The 21,151-nt window shown below is 47.0% G+C and overlaps 1 protein-coding gene across 1 annotated transcript in view; it reads right to left on the reverse strand.

Moving 5' to 3' along the window:
* SCAF8 (SR-related CTD associated factor 8) overlaps positions 1 to 21,151 on the reverse strand; it is a 1,875,331-nt gene that overhangs the window by 1,485,085 nt on the left and 369,095 nt on the right. The window contains exon 3 of the mRNA XM_044063383.1: positions 17,092 to 17,136. Within this exon, the coding sequence (XP_043919318.1) occupies positions 17,092 to 17,136 (45 nt within the window). The remainder of the gene's footprint in view (positions 1 to 17,091; positions 17,137 to 21,151) is intronic.

Genomic DNA, 21,151 nt, shown 5'->3' on the forward strand with positions numbered 1-21,151 from the left:
GCCCTGGATTTAGAAAAAGTTGCCAAGTGGTAACACTTGGTGAAGGCATGTACAGAACTCCAGGTAGCAGCTTCTAGGATGTCCCTGGTAGGGACACCTCTGAGAAAGGCTGTAGAGGTAGACACAGCCCTGGTTGAATGTGATCTTATCCCCTGTGGGGTAGATTTTCCATGGTGCTTATAGCAGAAATGAATGCAATAGCCTATCCACTTAGAAATGGTTTGCTTTGAAATGGCCTTCCCCTCTGCCCCTGCAGCAAATGCAACCAGCAGCTGCTCAGATTTCCTGAGAGTATTAGTCCTGTCCAAGTAAAATGTAAGTTGTCTGTGCACGTCCAAGGAGTGCAGTATTCATCCCCCTTTGTTCTATGGATTAGAAATGAAGGTTGGCAAATGAATGGACTGATTAAGGGCCACATTGGATACCACCTTGGGCATGAAGGAGGGATTGGTCCTGAGGGACATCCTGTCAGCATGAAAGATGATGAAAGGCTCCACTGCCATGAGGGCCTGTAATTCAGACACCCTTCTTGCTGAAGCGATGGCTAGAAGGAAGGCTTTTTCCAAGAAAGGAATTTCAACTCCATTTGTAGCTGGCTCAAAGGGAGGTAGAGTGAGTCTTTCCAATACAAAGTTAAGGTCCCAGGCTGGAGTAGAGGCTCTCCTGGGTGGTCTAAAGTTTTTGGCCCCTGTGAGGAACTGCTTCAGCAGTGGATGAGAGAAAAGGGGTGGTTCTGTATTGTAATGAGCTGAAATGGCTGAGGCGTGAATTTTGATGGAGGAAAAGGAAAGGCCCTTGTGAAGCATCACAGTTAAATATTGAATAATATGGGGTAAATTGGGCACTGCTGTGCCCATCCCCTGAGTTTGGCTCCAGGAACAGAATCTTTTCCATTTTTCAGCATAGGATTTTCTAGTACTAGGCCTCCTTGCCTCCAGAATGACATCCATCACTTGCTTATTGAGGGATGGTAATGGAGATCAGGTAATTAGCCAGGCTGCCAGGTTCAGGGTTTCAAACTTTGGGTGAAGAATCTGGCCCTCCTGCTGGGACAGCAGGGCAGGGGTCTGAGGTAGGTGCCATAGTGCCAGCAGTGGCACACTGCGCAAGAGGGGGTACCAGTGTTGACGTGGCCAGTCTGGTGCAATCAGTATTGTCCTTGATTTGTCCTGTTTGATCTTTAGCAGTATCTTGGAAAAGAGAGGCAAAGGGGGAAAGGCATAAACTGATAGGCTTTTCCAGGTAAAGGACAGGGCATCCACTTTCCATGCTTGTTTGTGGGGAGTCCTTGTGCAGAATTTGTCCAATTGGTAGTTCTGGGGTGGGGGAGAGGCAAACAGGTCCATCTCTAGGCTCCCTCATTTGTTTTTCAACATGTTGAATATCTTTGGTTTCAGTTTCCACTCCTGTGGGTCCATGAGATTTCTGCTTAGGCCGTCCGGCAGTGTATTTAGCTTTCCTAACAGGAATTCAGCCTATAGGTGCACTTGGTAGCTCAAGGCCGTGTTCCACAGAGCCATGGTTAGTGTAAAGAGAGGGCATCTGTGGGTTCCCCCCTGCTTGTTTATGTACCACACAACAGTGGTGTTGTCAGTCTTTACCAATAATTGTCCTGGAAGAATGTGGTCCCTGAAGGCTGTCAGAGCATTGAGTACAGCTAACATTTCTTTCTGACTGATATGCAGGTGCATTTGATTTGGGTTCCATTTGTCCTGAATGCACTACCCTGCCAAGTGAGCCTCCCATGCATAGTCAGGTGCGTCTGTTGTTAGGGTTTGGGCACAGGGAGTAGAGTGTATGGCAGTCCCTGGCTTTGGTGGCAGGCCTCTGCTCACCAAAGGAACTCTATCTGTAGACAAGGTATGCGAGGAATTATTGATTCTAGATCTGAGAATGTTGACACCATAGGCTTTTTAGATATCATTGTAGTTTCCTCATATGGAATTACTAGAATGCAAGAGGCCATGAACCCCAGGGCTTGCAGTATTTTCCTTGCAGACAGCTGGGTCTTTGGGGCAAGGAGTTTGAAGTAGACTATCAAATGAACTTGTTTCTCTGGTGTGAGATAGGCCATCTGGGAAGTTGTATTCAAGCTTGCTCCCAGGAATACAATTTGTTGACAGGGTACAATATGTGATTTCTTTTCATTTATGGTGTACCCTAGAGACGTTAGCAATTTATTTACAAATGCCAGGTGATTCAATAGTATGTCCTGGCTTTCTGCCTGAATTAGACAATCTTCCAGGTATGGGTATATCTGAATATTTCTTTGCCTGCAAAATGCAATGACTGGAGCTAGGCACTTTGTGAATACCCTGGCCATAGTAGATAAGCCAAAGGGCAGTGTAGAGAATTGATAATGCATGTAACCTGCCCTGAAGCGTAGGTATCTACTGCAAGATTCCCTTATTGGGATGTGCAGGTAGGCTTCCTTTAAATCCAGTGTTGCCAACCAGGCATCTTTGCCTAGCATGGGAAACAGCTGATGAAGAGTTAGCATCTTGAATTTTGGGATTACCAAAAATGTGTTTAGGATAGACAGGTCCAGGATAGGATGCCAGGAATTGTCTTTTCTGGATACCAGGAAAGGTCTTGAGTAGAAACCTTGCCCCCATGCTTCTGGGACAGGTTAAATAGCCCTGATGCTTAAAAGAGAGAGAACTTGCTTTTGAGCCTCTGCCCACTGATTTGGGGGTAGGGCTGGCCAACCATTTGGGGTTGGTAAGGAGTGGAAGTGGAATATGTATCCTTGGGAAACTATATTTAAAACCCATTTGGTCCTGGGTAATGAGTTCCCAATTTTTTGCATGCAGGACAATCTTTCCCCCTAAATGAACAGTCAGTTGAGCAGGGCTTCGAAGGTTTAAAGTTAAGTCATTGAGACAGTTTACCATGGGGGGGGGGGTCTTACTACTCCCTGCTTTGGAAGCGGGAGCCCCCCACTGCTTAGGCCTGTAAGTACCTTGGGAATGAAACCTGGCTGATCTGCTGGTTTTGGGTTTGGACTGAGAAGGCCTGGAAGAGGCAGGAAAGGACCAATTCTTAGAGGGCCAATGCCTACTATATCTGGGAGGCAGTACGCGCTGGAAATCTTTAACAGTTTGCATAGAATTAGCTTTTTCCTCCATATTGTTAAGTACTACTTCTGCTTTGTTGCCAACCAGGCGGTCTTGGTTTAAGGTAGCATCCAAAAAGGGAAGGCATCTCTGATCAGTACTAGCAAAAAACTATGATCCCTCATAAAATCATCTAAGGCCAGCTTCGAAAGAAAAATTGCACAAGATGCTAAAGATAATCACAAGGCCTTCTTTAGTTGTCAGGAACCTGGGTGGCAACTCCTAGATATGCTCGGAGTTAGTGCAAAACGACAAAAAATACACTGAACCCACAGACATTGCCAACATACTGGCAAACAGACTCAGTGCAAACTTCTCCCCCCCAAAAGAGCAATTGTCTATCCAGAGTGTAGCCTCCCTGACATCACAGATGCACAGGTGAGAGCTGCCCTCTCCAAAGTATAAAACACAGCATCAATGGGACCGGACGGTGCCCCAGGCTGTGTCTTACACGAGCTCCAAGAAGAACTGAACCCTCACATAAAATCACTGTTCAATCGCAGCCTTACTACAGGATATGTACCCAAGGAACGGCGTACAGCAACAGTGGTCCCACTCCACAAAGGTGGTGCCACAACGGACCCCGGGAACTATCGCCCTATAAGCCTGACTGGCCTGGTCAGCAAAGCTATGGAGCGTATCATCATGGAACTCATAAACAAAGACATTGTGAACCTCCAAACATTGGATCCTACCCAGTTCGGCTTTAAGGGGAGATCTTGCCTCTTGAACCTGGTCGACTTCTTTGAAACAGTCACCAAGGCCATAGATGAAGGGATGGTAGTCCACACAGCCTACCTAGGTGGACCTCGCAAAAGCCTTCGACACAATACCCCACTCAGGAATCATAAATAAGCTCATCAGCTTAAATATCAAACCCTATGTCACAAGATGGATTGCAAACTGGCTCAGGGATAGAACCCACATGGTCAGAATTGCAGGTGCCATGTCTGACTCTAAACCAGTTACAAGTGGCGTCCCACAAGGCTCAGTCCTGGGACCTCTCTTGTTCGGTATATATTTTTCTGAGGTACAGGCTAACACAGGAGGACTATGGCTGACCAAGTTCGCAGATGACTGCAAACTGGGTGCTATAATCGACTCGCCGACTGACACAAGCATCCTCCAAAGGGGTCTCACAGAGACATATAACTGGTGCCAGAGCCGTGGCCTAAAACTAAATGCCAAAAAGTGCATAGTCATCCCCTTTGGAAAAAACAAAGTACCCACAAATTACCACATAGGTGGTAATCCATTAAGTACAGAAGTAATTAGGGATTTGGGGACCCAAGTAGATAGCAATCTCTCCAACAATCACGTTGCCAAAGTGGTTAGAAAGACCTTCTATACAGCCCACCTTATCACGAAAGGGTTCACACATCTAGATCAAGAGAGGTCATTGTGCCCCTCTACTCGTCACTTATCAGGCCCATAATTGAATACAATGCCCCTTTTGGGATGTACCTTACCAGACACCTGCAGCAACTGGAAAGACCCCAAAAGTACCTCACCAAGAGGATCAAGGGACTCAAACAGATACCCTAATCAGTTAGGCTAAAGAAACTCCAGTTCTACTCAGTTGCTTACGGCCTACTCAGAGGCGATCTGTGCCTGACGTATAAAGCCATGTCCAACCCTGAATTAATGGACATGCTCCACCTCAGGAAATCCAAATCCCTTAAAGCTACACGCTCCAGGGACCTAAACCTCAGCACAGAAATAAATAGGACATGCTGGAGGTACAGATTCATATCCCAGAGGCTCCCCTCACTCTGGAACAAAATCCCAATCCATGTTAGGCAGAGCCCCTCACTGACCCTCTTCAAGAGAAATCTTGACGAATGGATGTGAGATCGTAGGTTTACCCCCAGGATCTCGTCTGTGTCCCTACTAGACAGAGGCACAGTAAACTAAACTTAAAAGGGCTATTCTTTTGTGACCTACTATACAAAGGCACAGTCAACTAATCTAAAAGGGTGGCGAAAAGCCAAACACACTCTGGCTAGGCTTATAAATGCCCTAGGGCAGACAGCCTAGTATCAACCTATGAAACCGGCAGTTTAAGGCCTTAATGGCCAAGGTTGAAAAAGTGTATACCTTCTTACGCCATCTATCCAGCGCCCTGGTATCGCTATCAGAAGGGGTAGGACTTCTGGCAGTAGTAGCCTTAATGCTCTTGGGTCCCTGTGAAATGGTCCCAGGATCCGCAGTAGGATTTTTAAAGAGGAACTTGAGAGAGTCAGGTACCCTGTAATACCTATCAGGTTTCCTGGGAGCAGGAGGTAAAGAGTCAGGGGTCAGGCTAGATTTCAAGAAGGCATCATCTACAATGTCCAGTACAGGAGGGATAGCTAAAGGCCTGTGTTGAGGCAGGAGTAAGAATTCCCTAAGCCTCTTATTGGATTCAGAGTAATCCTGGCTTTCCCAGTGAAAATGCTCCCTAAGACTATGCAAGGCTTCACCAAAAGAGAAATCCTCTGAAGGGGAAGCAGAGGGAATGGAGTCCTCTGCATCAGAATCCTCATAGGTAGATAAGGGCAACTCCTGGTCATCAGAGAAAACACATTTCAGAATCCTGATCAAAAGAATGAGAAGGAAAATCAGTCCTAGGTCTCTTAGAGGGGGAAGGATGGCTTAATAAGGAGTGGAATAATAAGGTCTTCAGCCATTCTTATTTGTTTTTTAGGCATAGGGGCCTGACCATGCGGTATGGGCGTCGGTTTTCTAGGCATGGATCAAGTTTGAGGCCTTGAAGAAGAAGATGGCGTTCATTTAATATGCAAGTCAGTAGGCCTGTATACACCCTCAGAAGCCGGTGCCTGCATAGCGGCTCCGGACCCATCCAAGGTAGAGACATCCGCAGGTTCCACAGTTGAATCATCTCGCGGAATACCGGACTCCGAATGGATCTCAGTAGAGGTCTGCTGATCTGAAGTAGCGGGTATCAGGGGCTGTGAAAGTGCCTCACTGAGAACTGGCGACTAACTTAGAAGTGTCGTCGGCAGCTTTGGACCTAAGCGGTCTGTCTTTACCATTGCGTTTTTTCAGAATGTCTGTAGTCGAGTGGCTTACTAAAGCCATTTCTGGATAATTGAACAGAGTACCAAAATATTTAGAAGTGTAAATGAACCAACGACGAATAGTATGAGGTTTGAATAAGGCACAAAACCGACAGCGGGGTACGTCGTGGGCTGGGCCTAAGCAAGAAATGCAGTACGAATGAAAATCTTTATGAGGTATTTGCCTTCCACAAGAAATACAATTGTTAACTTTTACTGACATCGGATTAGAGCAAGAAAAAGGATCCCCAACGGGGTACTTAGCTTAGTTGAAGACTTCAAACTTGAAAACGAAAATTTCAGGAGTCGGCTGACTGGCACTTGTGAACTGCTTCTGCTTCGTGCACTGCACAGCAAGAAAGACTGGTGTAATGGCGTCGGCTGCATGCTTTACACCCTGACGTCATGGAAGATTAGACAGCAACCAACGCAGGGCCCAAGACTCTGATAATCAGGTCAACTGAGGGCTACTGCAAGCAGATAAACCAAATGTGATGACTGCAACAGTGAAACACGAAGAACATCTTGTGGGAAAGCAGGTACTTGGTAGTACCTGTCCGGTTTCCTAGTAGCTGGAGGTAAGGTGTCTGGAGTAACACTGGATTCCAAGAAAACATCATCCACAACATCTAGGACATGGGGAATAGCTAAAGGCCTGTGCTGAGGTATTAGTCTCTTTTTGGACTGGGGATAGTCTTGGCATTCCCAATGGAAATGCTCTCAATGTATGCAAGGTTTCACCAAAAGAGAAATCCTCTGGAGCGGAGGCAGAGGGAATGGATTCCTCTGCATCTGAATCCTCAAAGGCCGATAAGAGCATGTCCTGATAATCAGAAAGGTCAGAGTCATCGGACTCCTGGTCTGTAGAATCTGAAGGCAACTGCATTCTTTGTCTCTTAGCAGGGGAAGGCTGGCTTCCCCTAATTAGCATTATAAGGTCTTCAGCCATTCTAAGCATTTGTTTTTGTGGCATGGGGGCCTGAGCATGCGCTTTGGACGTCGGTTGTCTTGGCATAGTGCGTACTCTAGGCCTAAGAAACTTGGTAGTTTTGGCTAAAAAAGAAGTTGTTGGTTTGATTCGAACATTGGTAGGTCAGAAAACACCCTCAGAAGCCAGTGCCTGCCCAGCGGCTCCGGACCCATCCAAGGTAGAGACATCCGCTGGTTCCATAGTCAAGAAGCATCTCGTGGCATTCTGGACGCAGAATGGGTCTCAGCAGAGGCCTGCGAATCCACTGAAGCAGGCATCGGGCTGCAAAGTCACCTCACTGAGTCCCGGCGGACTGGTGACTAGCTTAACGGAAGAGTCGTCGGCAGTTTTGGACCTATGGGGTCTGTCTTGTCTTTATCCTTACGTTTTTTAGGAAGATCGGTAGTCGGATGTCTTACCGAAGCCATTTCAAAATACGGAGATAGACAGCAAAAGAATTTAGCAACAAAAATAGCCAGACTACAAATGGTTCGGGTGTTAAACAAGGCACAAAACAGATAGCGATGGACATCATGGTCTGGGCCTAAACAGGTGACGCAGTAAGAATGAAAATCTCTGTGAGGTATTTGCTTTCCACAGGCAAGACAAGCAAGAAAAAAGGATCCCCAATGGGGTATTTAGCTTTAGAAGACTTCAGGATTATCAAATCGAAAAACGAAAATTTCAGGTAGCGGCCGACCGGCACTTGCAAACTACTTCTGCTTCGGGCTCCTCCTCGGCAAGATAGACTGATGTAACGGCATTGGCTGCCGGTTTTTATACCCCTGATGTCATGGAAGAAGCGACAGCATCCGACGCAGAAATACTAAGACTCTGGTATTCGGGCCAACTGAGGGCTACCTGCACGCAGATGACCCAAGTGTGATGACTGCAACAGTGAAACAGGAAGAACATCTACAGGGGACAGATCTCTTTTCCTTTTGGAGGGGTGTAGTTTGGCTTCCCCTGATCAGCATGATAGGGTCTTCCGCCATTTTAAGCATTTGAGACGGAGGCAAAGTAGCAGGCGCCCGAGAGTGGGTTGTCTGTTTCTTGGGTGTGGTTCATACTCTGGGCCTAAGAAACTTGGTAGTTTTAGAAAGAACTGTAGTCACGAAAGACATCGGTTTGTGTCGAGATTCGGTAGTGTGAAGGACTTCCTTGGAAGCTAGTGCCTGCTCAGCGGCTCCGGACCCATCCAAGGTTGAGACAACTGCAGGATACTTAGTCAAAGAGTTTTGTGGCATACCGGACTCCGAAAGGGTCTCAGTAGCTGCCTGTGAATCAAGAGAAGCGGGCATCAGGGGCTGCAAAAGTGCCTCACTGCGTACCGGAGAACTGAATACTAACTTAATGGAAGCATCGTCGGTAGATTTGGACCTATGCGGTCTGTCTTTATCTTAACTTTTTTTCAGAATATCTGCTGTTGGATGGCTTACTGAAGCCACATCGGATATTGAGGACTGTAAGCGAAAATATCTGGCTACAATAAGGGCCCGACGATTGATAGTTCTGGCACTGAACAAAGCACAGAAGCGATGAGGGATGTTGTGGTCTGGGCCTAAACAAGTGAAGTAGTAAGAGTGGAAGTCTCTGTGTGGTATTTGTTTTCCACAGGCGCGACAATTAACTTTTTCTGACATCGGTTAGTGCCAGAAAAAAGGATTCCCAACAGGGTACTTAGCTTTAGAAGACTTAAACTTCAATTCGGTAGATGAAAACTCAGGTAGCGGCCAACTGGCACTCGTGTGAACTGCTTCTGCTTCGGCCTCCACGGCAAGAAAGAATGATGTAATGGCGTCGACTGCCTTACTTTATACTACTGACGACCTGACGTCAGTCCTCAAGTGACAGCAACAGACACAGAAATACTAAGTCTCTGGTATTCGGGCAGGCCGAGGGCTGCCCAGGCAGGGATAACCCAAATGTGATGACTACAACAGTGAAACATGAAAAAAATCTTCTGGTTCTTTCTGACTGCTAAAACAAGCAATAGCATGTTTACTGACAGGGGAAAGAGATTTGTGGACTGCATGAGCCTGATGGCTTTTCCTGGGGAGGGTTCCCAAGAAGAGACCTAGCAGAGAAACATATATCAACACCTTCAGTCTCATAAAGGGATCCACAGCTACAGAATTTGCCACAGCCAAGGAATAAGAATGCTGGTTAACCCACCTGGTGCCCTTTAGACCATTTCTTGAAATTCTCTTTGTAAGGGAAATAACACACAATGTAAACAAGGTGGCCAGACAGCATGAAAATAAGAAAAGGTATTTGTCAAAAAAGCATTAATATGGACTCTGCACCAGCATTAGCACAGAACTGCTAGAGCATATTAGTTACTTTCAATCACATGCTAAACAGAATGCCAAAACCCATTTGTAAAAGGTGCAGAATGCCAGTAGTGACCACCTTAGGTAAAACACAAGGAGGGAAAAAATAAAGGGGGCAGATTTTCCCAAGCCACAGCATAAACGCAAGTTCCACTGACTTGCAAAGACATTTCTTGTGCACAACAGGGACATTACCTTTCCCCAGGAAGCAGTGAAAGGCAGAGCAAGGTACCTGCATCATGCTTCCAAACAGCAAATATTTGGGGGCGCTCCCCTAAACAATGTGCTTTCGTCTATAAATCAGTTTTCTTAATGCTGCAAACCTTCTTTATATTCAGCTTAGTTCTTGACACTTACTCTTGTAATTATGTTGTCAGCAGGGGCATTTTTTTACTGCAAAAATTTCAGAAAACTGTGAAAAAAAGGCTGCATGTATAAATTAAGTATTCCAACATTAGAATACTGGGCTGAGCAGCATGTTTTATGGGAATGGGGTGACAAATTTTTGTTTCTAATGAAATACTGTGGTGAGTGACACAATATCCATACATCAGCAGGCATCAATAAATGAGGGCCACAAAGTGATTTATGAATGAAGACAAGAGAACAACACATTGCTAAAAAAACAAACAGGCATACTATATCGCAAAGAAAACAGCCACACCAAACTGACCATAACTTGCACTCAATGCAGCTGCATGCCAGTCATGTTGATATGCTTTACTGTTAGAGCATGTCATAGCTAGACTTCAATACCATACTATTAGTTGATGAGAATCTTCTGTGGTAGTATGTCCTACATAAACAATGCTGACGCCATCAAATGATGCATTTAGAGGTAGGACTTCTGAAACTAGGGAATACAAAATGATGAAGGAAATATCACCACAGAAAAGTAGGTAGCATGCCTATTTACATGCAACAGTAACTGCCAATTACTTAAATTTCCTGTAGCCCATACAAGCACAAACATCCATGCCCTTTAAAATGGCAAAGTTCTGAAATGACTAACTTAATGGATGAAACATGTTATAATAACAGCACTTACCACAAAAAATGAAGGCCTACTTCACTTGCAAAAATAATGCATACACAGGTAAAAAAATGGTGCAACCCTAATCTCAAATGCTGTATCAATGCATTTCTAAACCATGATCTCAAATGTTACCCTCCCCTGACAAATAATTAGAAGTTATGTACTCACCATAACGTTCTATCTGAGTAGGTAGTTCATTTGTCTGCAACCTGTGGGTTACGGATCCGAGCCGGCAACTTGTTTCAAGCTAATGGATCCGAGCTCCTAGCCCCTCCCTTCACCCATAATCCCCTGCTAACCCTCCATGACCTCAGATCGAGTTTGCCTCTCAATATATATCCAACAAAGGATATCTAAAAAACTAATAGATCCAAAGAAGGTCAGGGGGAAGGAGGGGGGGATGGTTGCAGACAAATGAACTACCTACTCAGATGGAACGTTATGGTGAGTACATAACTTCTAAATCTGAAGTAGGAATGTTCATTTGTCTGCAACCTGTGGGACAGAGTCCCCAGCTACCTGCACTCTAGGTGGCCATCATGGAAGGATATTACGAAGCACCGCAGAGCCAAAGGATGCTCTTCCTCTAGAAAAAAGGTCTAGCTTGTAGTGGTTGATAAAGGTATGAGATGAAGCCCAAGTGGCTGCAGAACAAATATCATCCAAAGGAACTCTAGACTTGAAAGCAGCAGAAGTAGAAATGGAGCGAGTGGAATGAGCATGAACTCCTTCTGGTGCGGGTCTACCAGAGGCTTGATAAGCTAGCAGGATACATTGGGAAATCCAGCGAGATAAAGATACTTTAGAGATAGCTTTCCCCAAGTTAAATTTGGCAAAGGAAACGAACAGCTGGTCGGATTGTCTATGGCCAGCCGTCCTATGGGTATAAAAACGAAGCTGCCTATGAACATCCAATGAGTGCAGCTTGTATTCACCCTTATTTTGATATTTAGGGAAGAAAACCGGTAAATTTATGGATTGGTTTATGTTGGTTTCAGATGCTATCTTGGGAAGAAAGGAGGGATTGATCCTGAGGTACACTCTATCAGGGTGAAAAATCAGGTACGGAGGTTTTACAGAAAGAGCCGGAAGTTCCGACACTCTTTTCGCTGAAGTAATGGCTACAAGGAATGCCGTTTTCCATGACAAGAATTTGAGGTCCACTGAAGCAGCGGGTTCAAAGGGTGGAGCAGTCAAGGCTTGAAGAACTAAAGTAAGATCCCATGGGGTACGGCTTCTTTTACAGGAGGTCTAAGTAAAAAGGTACCCTTGAGAAAGGTTTTACACAATTTGGCTGACATCGAGGGTCCTGTATCATGTCCCACATGATAATGAGAAATGGCTGCCAATTGCACTTTGACAGTTGAACAACTAGCACCTTCTTGAAAGAGTTCAGTTAGGAAGTCTAAAATGGATGGAAGAGGAGCCGTAAAGGGATCTAGCTCTCGGCGCTCTGCCCAGATGGAAAAACGTTTCCATTTGCTGTGATATACCTTCCTGGTGGAGGGCTTATGTGCTGCCACAAGGATGGCTTTGACTTGTGAAGAGATACCGGGAGTCCTAACTAGGAGTGGAACTGGAGCAACCAAGCTGTCAGTTTCAGATTGTCCAGGTTTGGAGTTGGCAAGTCCAACGGATGGGAGATGAGATCCCGGATGGGATCTAGAATCCAAGGGTGATTCACAAGGTGAGACCCACAGGTAAGGGAACCAAATTTGTCAAGGCCAGAATGGAGCAATGAGAATCATTTTGCTCCCCAACCGCGAGGCTTTCTGTAACAGTTGTAACATCACTGGAAGAGGAGGATAGGCATAGAGTAGACCGGGTGGCCAAGCATGCACCAGAGCGTCTCTTGGAGATTCCCCTGGTGGGGGGATTAGAGCGAAGAAATTGTCGCATTTGGCATTTGATGGAGATGCAAAAAGATCGCAGCAGGGTTGCCCCCATGTTGCGAATATCTGCTTCGCTACTAGAGGATTGAGAGACCACTCGTAGGGGGTAAGAAGGGTGCAGCTGAGCTTGTCCGCTAGGATGTTGGTCCTCCCCGGAATGTGCGTTGCAATCAGAAAGCGGATGGTGGAGATCGCCCATTCCCACACTCTCATGGCTTCGCGGCAAAGAGGATAAGATCTGGTTCCCCCCTGTTTGTTGACATACCAGACCACTGACATGTTGTCCGAGTGAATTGCAATCGTTCCTGCGGGGAGGAAGCTCTGAAGTGCTTGCAATGCTAACAGCACCGCTCTCATCTCCAGAACGTTGATATGCAGGGAGGTCTCTGTATCGTTCCACGTGCCTTGGACTGTCCTGCCTGAGTAATGCCCCCCACCCGAGGCGGGAAGCGTCCGTGGTCACCGTGGCGATGGGGGGAGAGGTGCAGAAGGGTCGGCCCGTATGGAAGTTTGATGCTTGGAGCCACCATAGTAGCGCCCTTCTGCAAGCCTTGCTGATAGCAATGGGATGGTGGAGAGGGAGGGATAGGAAGGACCATTGCACTAACAGAGTCCATTGCAGGACTCACATGTTCAAGCAGCATGGAAGGAGTGTAATCGCTGCTGCCATGGAGCCTAGTGCCCTCAGGATCAATTCTGCTGGTGAAGCCTCTGAAAGAAGGATAGCCCGCACATGGAGTTGAAGATTTCTGATTCTCTCCGCAGTTAGGAAGGCTCGCAAATCTCTGGTATTTATTCTGGCACCTATAAATTCTATGATCTGTGTTGGAGCCAGTAGGGATTTGCCGACATTGATAGTAATGCCTAGTTGTGGGGCTAGATGGAGAAAAGTCTCTGGCTGAGCAAAGTAGATGCCTTGTTGGTGCGGTCAGGAGCCAGTCGTCCAGGTGCGAAGACCTGAATTCCCTGGAGTCTCAGGTGGGCGCAATCACTGCTAACCCTTTGGTGAACGCCCGGGGGGCTGTGGTGAGGCCAAAGGGAAGGACCCTGAACTGGTAGTGACTGGCTCCCAGCCGGGAGCGAAGGAACCTACTGGATCGTTTGACCGCTAAGATGTGGTATCGCATCCTTGAAGTCTATAGAGCACATCCAATCGTTCTCCCTCAGAAGGGGAGGATAGATTGAAGAGTGACCATTGAATTTTTCCTTGGTTACTGACAGGTTCAAGCGGAAAGGTCTAGGATGGGTCTCAGATCCCCGTCTTTTGGCACCAAAAGAACCTGGAGTAGAACCCTAATCCGAGCTGGTCTTGGGGATGGGCTGGCTGGCTCGGTTTCTTAGAAGCTGATGTATTTCTGCGGCTGCGGCCTCCCTGTGATCGGGTGGTACATCGGGGAGGTTCTTGGATTGGGGGACATGGAGAATTGGTATTTTGTACCCTCTGGATAGGATGCGAAGCACCCAGCGGTCTGTTGTGATGGACTCCCATGCCGCTAGATGCTTCGAAAAACGCCACCAGACTGCCTTCAGAGTGGAGCAGCCGGGCCACCCCTCAGGGTTGCTGCGCGGGCCGTTCAGAGAAAGGTTCTCTGGACCCGAAATTTCTCGGAGCCCCTCTGCCCCTAGGGCGACGTCCTCCCTGTCCACCTCTGCCACCGTAGGACTAGTTGTCCGGAGCTGGTTGGGAATGTTGTGATTTTCGGAACCACATCTTCTTCTGACCCTTTTGGTTCCTTGAAAAGGACCGCTGGGGAGCAGAGAAGCGGACTCCGACGGCAGACGTCTTCCCGTCCTTCTCGCTCTGGACAAGCATCTCGCGAACTGTTTTGCCAAAAAGGGCAGAACCATCAAAGGGGGCATTCGAAGGGCGCTTTAAAGGGCTCCGTAAAGTCGCAATGACGGAGCCAGGCCTGGCGGCTGATGACTAGGCCTGCTCCGCTGGCCCTAGCGGCTCCCTCTGTGGCGTGGGACAATAGCCGCATAGAGGTGTTTGAAATAGATCTCAGAGTGGCCATTCGGGTGGAGTACAATTGTTTATCCTCCTCAGACATGGACTCAGGGGATGCAGCGTATTCTTTGATAAGATCCCGCTGCATCCTGATGACATGTGCCATATAGTTCAGAGACCTTACTGAGAAGGTCGCTGAACTAAAGACTCGCTTCCCTAAGCGATCCATCAAACATGACTCTCTGCTCGGTGGATGGACTGAGGGACTCTCCTGAGCCAATTCCCTCTTTGTGGCTGCCGCCGTCAACATGGCATCTACAGGGGGGCCTTTACTCCAATGAGACCGGTCTGAAGGGGGGGCTAAGAATCCTATCCGGTCGTTTGGGTATTGGCTCCACGGTGTCCGGATCCTTCCATGCCCTGGTGGTAATAAGGTCCACCAGGGGATCAGCTGAAGGGGACACCCAGGAGGTAGACGGGCCTGCCTCGAATGCCTCCAGAAACACGGACTCGTCAGAGGAAGACTTGGGGGCAGACCACCCACCTCTGATTCTTAGCATCTCCATGATGTCTCCAAAGGAGACATCCTCAGGGGGTGATCTTGGGGAGCCTTCCCCTTCCTCCAAGTCCGTATCCTTGGTTAAGGACTCAGGGGAGTCCACGTGCCTCCTTTTACACTTGTGCTTGCGGGGAGCTTCCTCAGGGGGACTGTCCGAGGAGGCCTCGCCAGCGACATCTTGTTCCAATGGAACTATCTGTGACATCGAAGCAGGCTGTCCCTTTGGCTGGGTGATGGAAGCCTGGCCCAGCAGAGAGGGAGTGCAGGGAGGAGTCGATGCAAGGACCGGGGGTCCGGATGCTCTCAACAGAGCCCTCTCCACAACATCGAATGCCGAGGGAGAGCCACTCTCTAATGGATCCGAAAGTCTGCTCCCACTCGGATCCGATGAAGGGATCGGAGCCGGCGCCGAGATAGTCTGATCCGAGGGACCAGTGTGCTTCAACCTGGACGGAGCCGAAGGCACACTGAATCCCACGGATCCGAAGCTCGGACCACGGCTCCGAGAGGTCGGATCAGACAGACTTGAGGGTAGGGTCGGAGCCGAAGTACCAAGTACTGTCGGCGCCGACCCACCCCCGGCTCCAAGGCTGCTCGGCTCCGAGCGCTCCGAACCCGGGTAGCGGGTCGGAGAAGGAGCAATTGGGTGGAAAAAAGGTGTCGAGCTCTCCCCTGAGGGGAGGCAAGAGCACTCCCATCTGCAGCTGGGCCTGGATGAACCTTCGCATCATCCGGTCCAAGTCTGCATCAGATAAACTGAATGTAGATCTCGAAGAGGCCACCGAGGCAGGCCTGGAATGCCGCCTCGATGACCTCGACGGAGATCGGGTCTCCTCCTCCTCGGGCCCGGGAGAAAGAAGGGATCGGAGCCGAGGAGGAGGAGACCTAGAAGCAATGGAGGAGAAGCCAGCTTAGCTGGCGGGGCGAAGCGGAGGTCTCGGCCCGCCCGCAGGTGCTTCTCCCTCCGTTCTCCCTCCTGGCCTCCCTGTCCTCCGACACTTTAGCGGGAGTTTGAGTCCCAGTCAGAGGCAGGGGCAGGAGGCAACCATCACAGGCTGTGATGGAGCCACAGGAGTAGCAGAGGAAGCGGAGGCGGCCCGAATCCGGGGTAGAAGTCCCGCCAGGACCAGCTTCGACCTCCGCTCTTTCAGTGCCCTGGGGTTGAACGCTGCACAGATAGTACAGCCCGAGGTGAGGTGTTCAAACCCAAGGCACCGAACACACCGAGTGTGGCCATCAGCCGGGGAGAGCTTATGGCCACACTCGGTACATTTAGAAAATATGGCTTTTGGGGCCTCAGCCATTCCCTTTTTTTTTTTTTTTTTTTTTTTTTAACAATAAAGAAAAAACAACTACACACACACACAGGCCCCAAAAGACACACTGCAAACACTCACACACTAGCGACCAGCGAAGGGAGGGTATTAATTAAACAAAAAATAGGGAACCTAACTCAGACACACTTTATAAATGTTAATTTAAACTAAGAGAGTTTTCTGACGGAAAAAATTTAACTTTTTAGTCACTTATCTGGAGCTCAAGAAAAGGATCCAGCCATCACAAGCGTGGCAAACTAGATCTGAGGTGATGGAGGGTTAGCAGGGCATTATGGGTGAAGGGAGGGGCTAGGAGCTCGGATCCATTAGCTTGAAACAAGTTGCCGGCTCGGATCCGATATCGGATCCGTAACCCACAGGTTGCAGACAAATGAACATTCCTACTTCAGATTTGCTGTTTAGACAAGCTTATTAAACTTGTTTTACAAAGTAAACTAAGGGGAACTACTCCTCTTAAGAAATGAAGCATATTGTAGGACACATTTTCTAAAGCATTACATGGCTCTACCTACTGTCCAGACAAATTTCCAAACCTAGTAAAGTACGGATGACAGAATCTGAGAAGGGGTTATTTGTGTAGTGCTTGTGTATTTTTAATAAACAGATTTATTTTGAATTCTGCAGCACATTTAAAAGTTATTTCAGTCTGGAGACTAAAACCAACTGCAGTGTAATAACCTCATCTTGCCATGCCAAACCTTAACATATAGTCCTATCTACAAATATTTTACAAAAATAACCATAATAAAAACATTTAGTGTGGCAATATTTTTTTTAGTTTTACATAAACCAGAAATTAATAAAATGACAAAACCTTTCAGAACACATGAAAATTGCTCACCTTTTGAATGAACTTCTCCACACTTTGTACGACATGTTTGTAGAACTGAAAAGGGAAAAATTCATTAAAATGAGCCTGTAAAAACAAACTGGCAATAGGTAAGTGATGACAGTTCAGTATCCCAAGCATTCTGCTGTACTACTGACATCCTAAATTTTGATTCAGGCTTACTGTTTAAAGTTTGTTAGCTAACAATCTCTCTGGCAGTACACAATACTCAGGGCTTCACAGGTGAAAGAAAGCAGATGGAAAACTAACATCCCTCAAAGGCAAACGTATATAATTTTTGTCAAGAAACTCCATAAAGATGTAGCAGATGTGTACAAATTACTACAGATAAGATGACAGATATTAAGATTACAAAACAGAGACTGTAGCATAATTCCTGCAGTTCTTAAGGACAACTACACTGTTTGCCTGTTGGGATGTTATGTCATAAAAAAAGACCAAAAATATCAGTCAGAAGACGTTCAGTAAACTCTCAGTTAACCGGCACCCATGTGGATTGGTAGATGCCGGATAACCGTAGTTTCTGGTTGCCTGGAAGTCATTATAAACAGGCCTGATAATACTGTACACTATACTATTTGTTTGGTTTGACTTGTTCTCAGGTTGAGGAGAGAGGGAATTTACTTCTAGCTTCCTTTTTAAAACTCTAAAACCATAAGGTATGTTCCTGCGGGGTGGGACAAAGTGCAACACATGAAAATTGTACGGTCTTTCTTAGATACTTTTTTTTGCCGGTTGCTTGACTTCTGGTTACTAAGAGTTTACTGTAATGGGATAAAACTGTTTGGAAACTTTAGTCAGATCAAACATTTTCAGAAGTAGTAGGGAGTTTCAAATGCGCTGGGAAGTAATCTGCAGACAACTAGACTCCCTCACTACAAGCAAAGATACGACTTATGACACAAGCCACTTGTGAATTACTTCCTCAGTGGCCATTTAGCCAGCTGCTGTCTTTAGTTTATGAATGCTTAAAAGCAAATAATTTACTTAAATGAAGACTGCAATTACCCTATGAGCAAAAGATACAGAATATCTACAAAAAAGGTTCATTCAATCAAGATAAATTAACAAAAAGCTGCCTTATAGAAAACTTCTTACTTTTTCGGTCACTGAAAAAGGTTTTCTTCATTGAAGCCCCAGTAGATCCCAGCTGGAAACTACAGATACCAGAGATGCATCAACAACAGGATACTTTTAGAAGTTCTTGCAGTTGTTCATAACCCTGTAAAATTATCAGATGTCGTAGGAAAAAAAGGGTTGAGAGTCTATGGCGCCAAAGATGCATCATTAAAAATGCATCCTCCAATGACTACTACTGGAGAAATAACTGATTTTTAGCTCTGGTAAACCCAGATGTCCTATACACAGAGTATCAAAGTAACTTCCCATTTGAAGTGTTCGTTCCTTCTACTGAGGATGTCTCCAAATTAAAGAATAACATGCCCACAGTGTCTGATTCATAGCTAAGAGGTCAGGATATCTGGTCTACATAGTTTGGCTTTCTCAGAGTTGCATTATTCTGACTTCTGTCAGAGAATGTTTCCCCCTCTCTTTTTAAGGTAGGGACCACTAACTGATGAGGGATACTGGTTTCTGAGGAAAGGTACAAAATCCTGAATCAGACTTATCAGATCTCGTCAGACCACCTGGGAAAGGGGATGGGAGCGAGGTCACCCAGCTATAGCTGAGGCAAGACGGCAAAAGAATAGTTGTGTAAAATCTTAACATAACCATAGACATCATTCTCTTCCATGTTACAATATTCCAGTTGTGGGAATTCCTGCCCTGAGGCGACTCGTACATCTGCTCCAATGCAAAAGCTTCAGCTTAGCTGTTGCAGCATGCGTGGGACGTCAGACGTGACACCATAAACCAGGGGCCTTAAATGTGACGTCTGCACGCACAATCCTCAGAACTTGAAGGCCAGCAGGTAGAGAGGAAGGTCCAGCAGGAGGGATGCCAGTGGGAACAGGTGTGTAGCCCTGGTGTCATTTAGTAGACTAATTAGATCCAAAACTTAGTAGGGGGTAATGGTGGATGGGAAGTAATACTGCAAAATGGAAGAGAAGGACATCTATGGTTATGGTAAGATTTTACACAACTATTCTATGTCCCTCTATTCCTATGTTGCAGTACTCCAGTTGTGGGAGAGTACCACAGCTTAGATGCAAGAAAGGGAGGTGGATGTTGAGGAGGATGCTACAAAGTCCTGTAGGATGGCCCTGGTGAATCCTGCCCTAGACCTGGAAACTTGATCCAGTTTACAATGTTTGGTTAAAGTGTGGACAGTGGACCAAGTGGTTGATTCTATGACAGAAGCCATGTCCAGACCTCTAATGAATGCCTTGGAAGTGGCCACCGCTCTAGTGCAATGGGCCTTTACTCCCACTGGAGGTTTTTCTCCATGGTGAGTGTAACAGACAAATAGTTTTCCTGATCCAGCAAGCAATGGTTTGTTTGGAGACTGCCTTGCCCAAGGCTCTGGGGTGAAAGGAGACAAAGAGCTGCTTAGATTTCCTAATGGTTCTGGTTTTGTCCAGGCAGAATCTAAGTTGCTTGTGCACATCCAAGGAGTGCAGTACCCTCTCCCCTTCATTAGTGGGAGAAGGAAAGTAAGTGGGTAAGTGGATAGATTGGTTTAGAGGCAAGTCCTTGACCACCTTTGTCAAAAAGGGGGATTGGTCTGCAGGGTGACTGTATTTGTGGTAGGTGGTGCAGGGAGGCCAGGACATTAAAGCCTGCAGCTTTGAGACCCTTCTGGCCGAAGTGATAGCCACCAGCAGGATGGTTTTCCAAGTACACATCTGTAAGGAAGAAGACCCACCTGGTTCAAAAGGGTGCTGGGCTAGTTTTTCCAGGATGTAACCGAGGTCCCAGGGCAGAGAGACAGGTTTCTTTGGCGGCCTCATGTGTAAGACCCCCTTAAGGAAGAGCTTTACTTTGAGGCTGGCTACCAAGGGAGGATCCAGGGGGCAAGCAGGCTGATATAGCAGAAAGGTGTACTTTCACTGAAGAGTACGAAAATCCTCTTAAGCAGGTGACACACAAGTGAGAACAATGGGGGCATCCGCCGAACAAGGCTCCCTTCCCTTGTCTAGACACCACTTAGTAAATCTTTCCCATTTAGCTAGGTAAAATTTTCTGGTGATAGGTCTCCTTGCATCCCTCAGGACTGAAAGCACGTTCTCTTAGTGGTGGTGTCTGAAGGGGATCAAAAGTTTATCACCCACAGAGTCAGGGATAACCTCTGAAATTGTGGATGAAGGAGAGTTCCTCTGTCTTGTGTCAGTAGGTCCACCTTGTAGGATAACTTGTAGTGATTGCCCTTGGCTAGATTGAGAAGTAGGGGGAACCAGTGCTGCCTTGGCCAGTAGGGTGTCACAAGAGTTTTGGTTTGTCCTTCTGTAATTTCAGGAGGACTTCCTGAATCATTGAAGGGGGGGGGGGGCATAAAGAAACTTTCCCTCCCAAAAGATACTGAAAGCGTCCACACTCTATGCTAGGGGGGAGTGTATTTTTGAGCAGAAGGTCTGCAGCTGCCTGTTCTGGGGGGAGGCAAACAGGTCTATCTGTGGAGTACCCCAATGCTGGACTACGTCTAGGAAGACTCCCCTGTCCAGCATCCACTTCTGCTGTGTTGAGAAGGTCCTGCTTAGGAGGTCTGCTTGTTGTCCTGCGAGGGGATGTATGTCGCCTGCAGGACCAGGAAGTGGCGAGAGGCTAGGTCCCATATCAGCAGGGTCAGCCTGCACAGCTGGGTAGGCCTTTGTTCCTCCCTGTTTGTTGAGATACCACACAACAGTGGTATTTGTCAGTCACTATCTGGAGCACCCCTGGGACCAGAAGGGGAATAAAGGTCTCTAAGGCTAGAAAGACCACTGTCATTTCCCTGATACCGAAGTGCTTGCTCTGTAGGGAAAGGTGCCAGTTTTCTGTACCCTGAAGGATGCCAGGGTTGCACCCCAACCTGAATCTGAGGCATCTGTATGCACTGTTTGGGTTGGGGTGGGTGGTTGCAGTGGAAAACCCGGGTTTAGATGGACTTGCTGGA

The sequence above is a fragment of the Protopterus annectens genome, chromosome 1.part0 (assembly GCF_019279795.1).
Source record: "Protopterus annectens isolate FY-2018-M chromosome 1.part0, PAN1.0, whole genome shotgun sequence".
Classification (NCBI taxonomy): Eukaryota; Metazoa; Chordata; order Ceratodontiformes; family Protopteridae; genus Protopterus; species Protopterus annectens.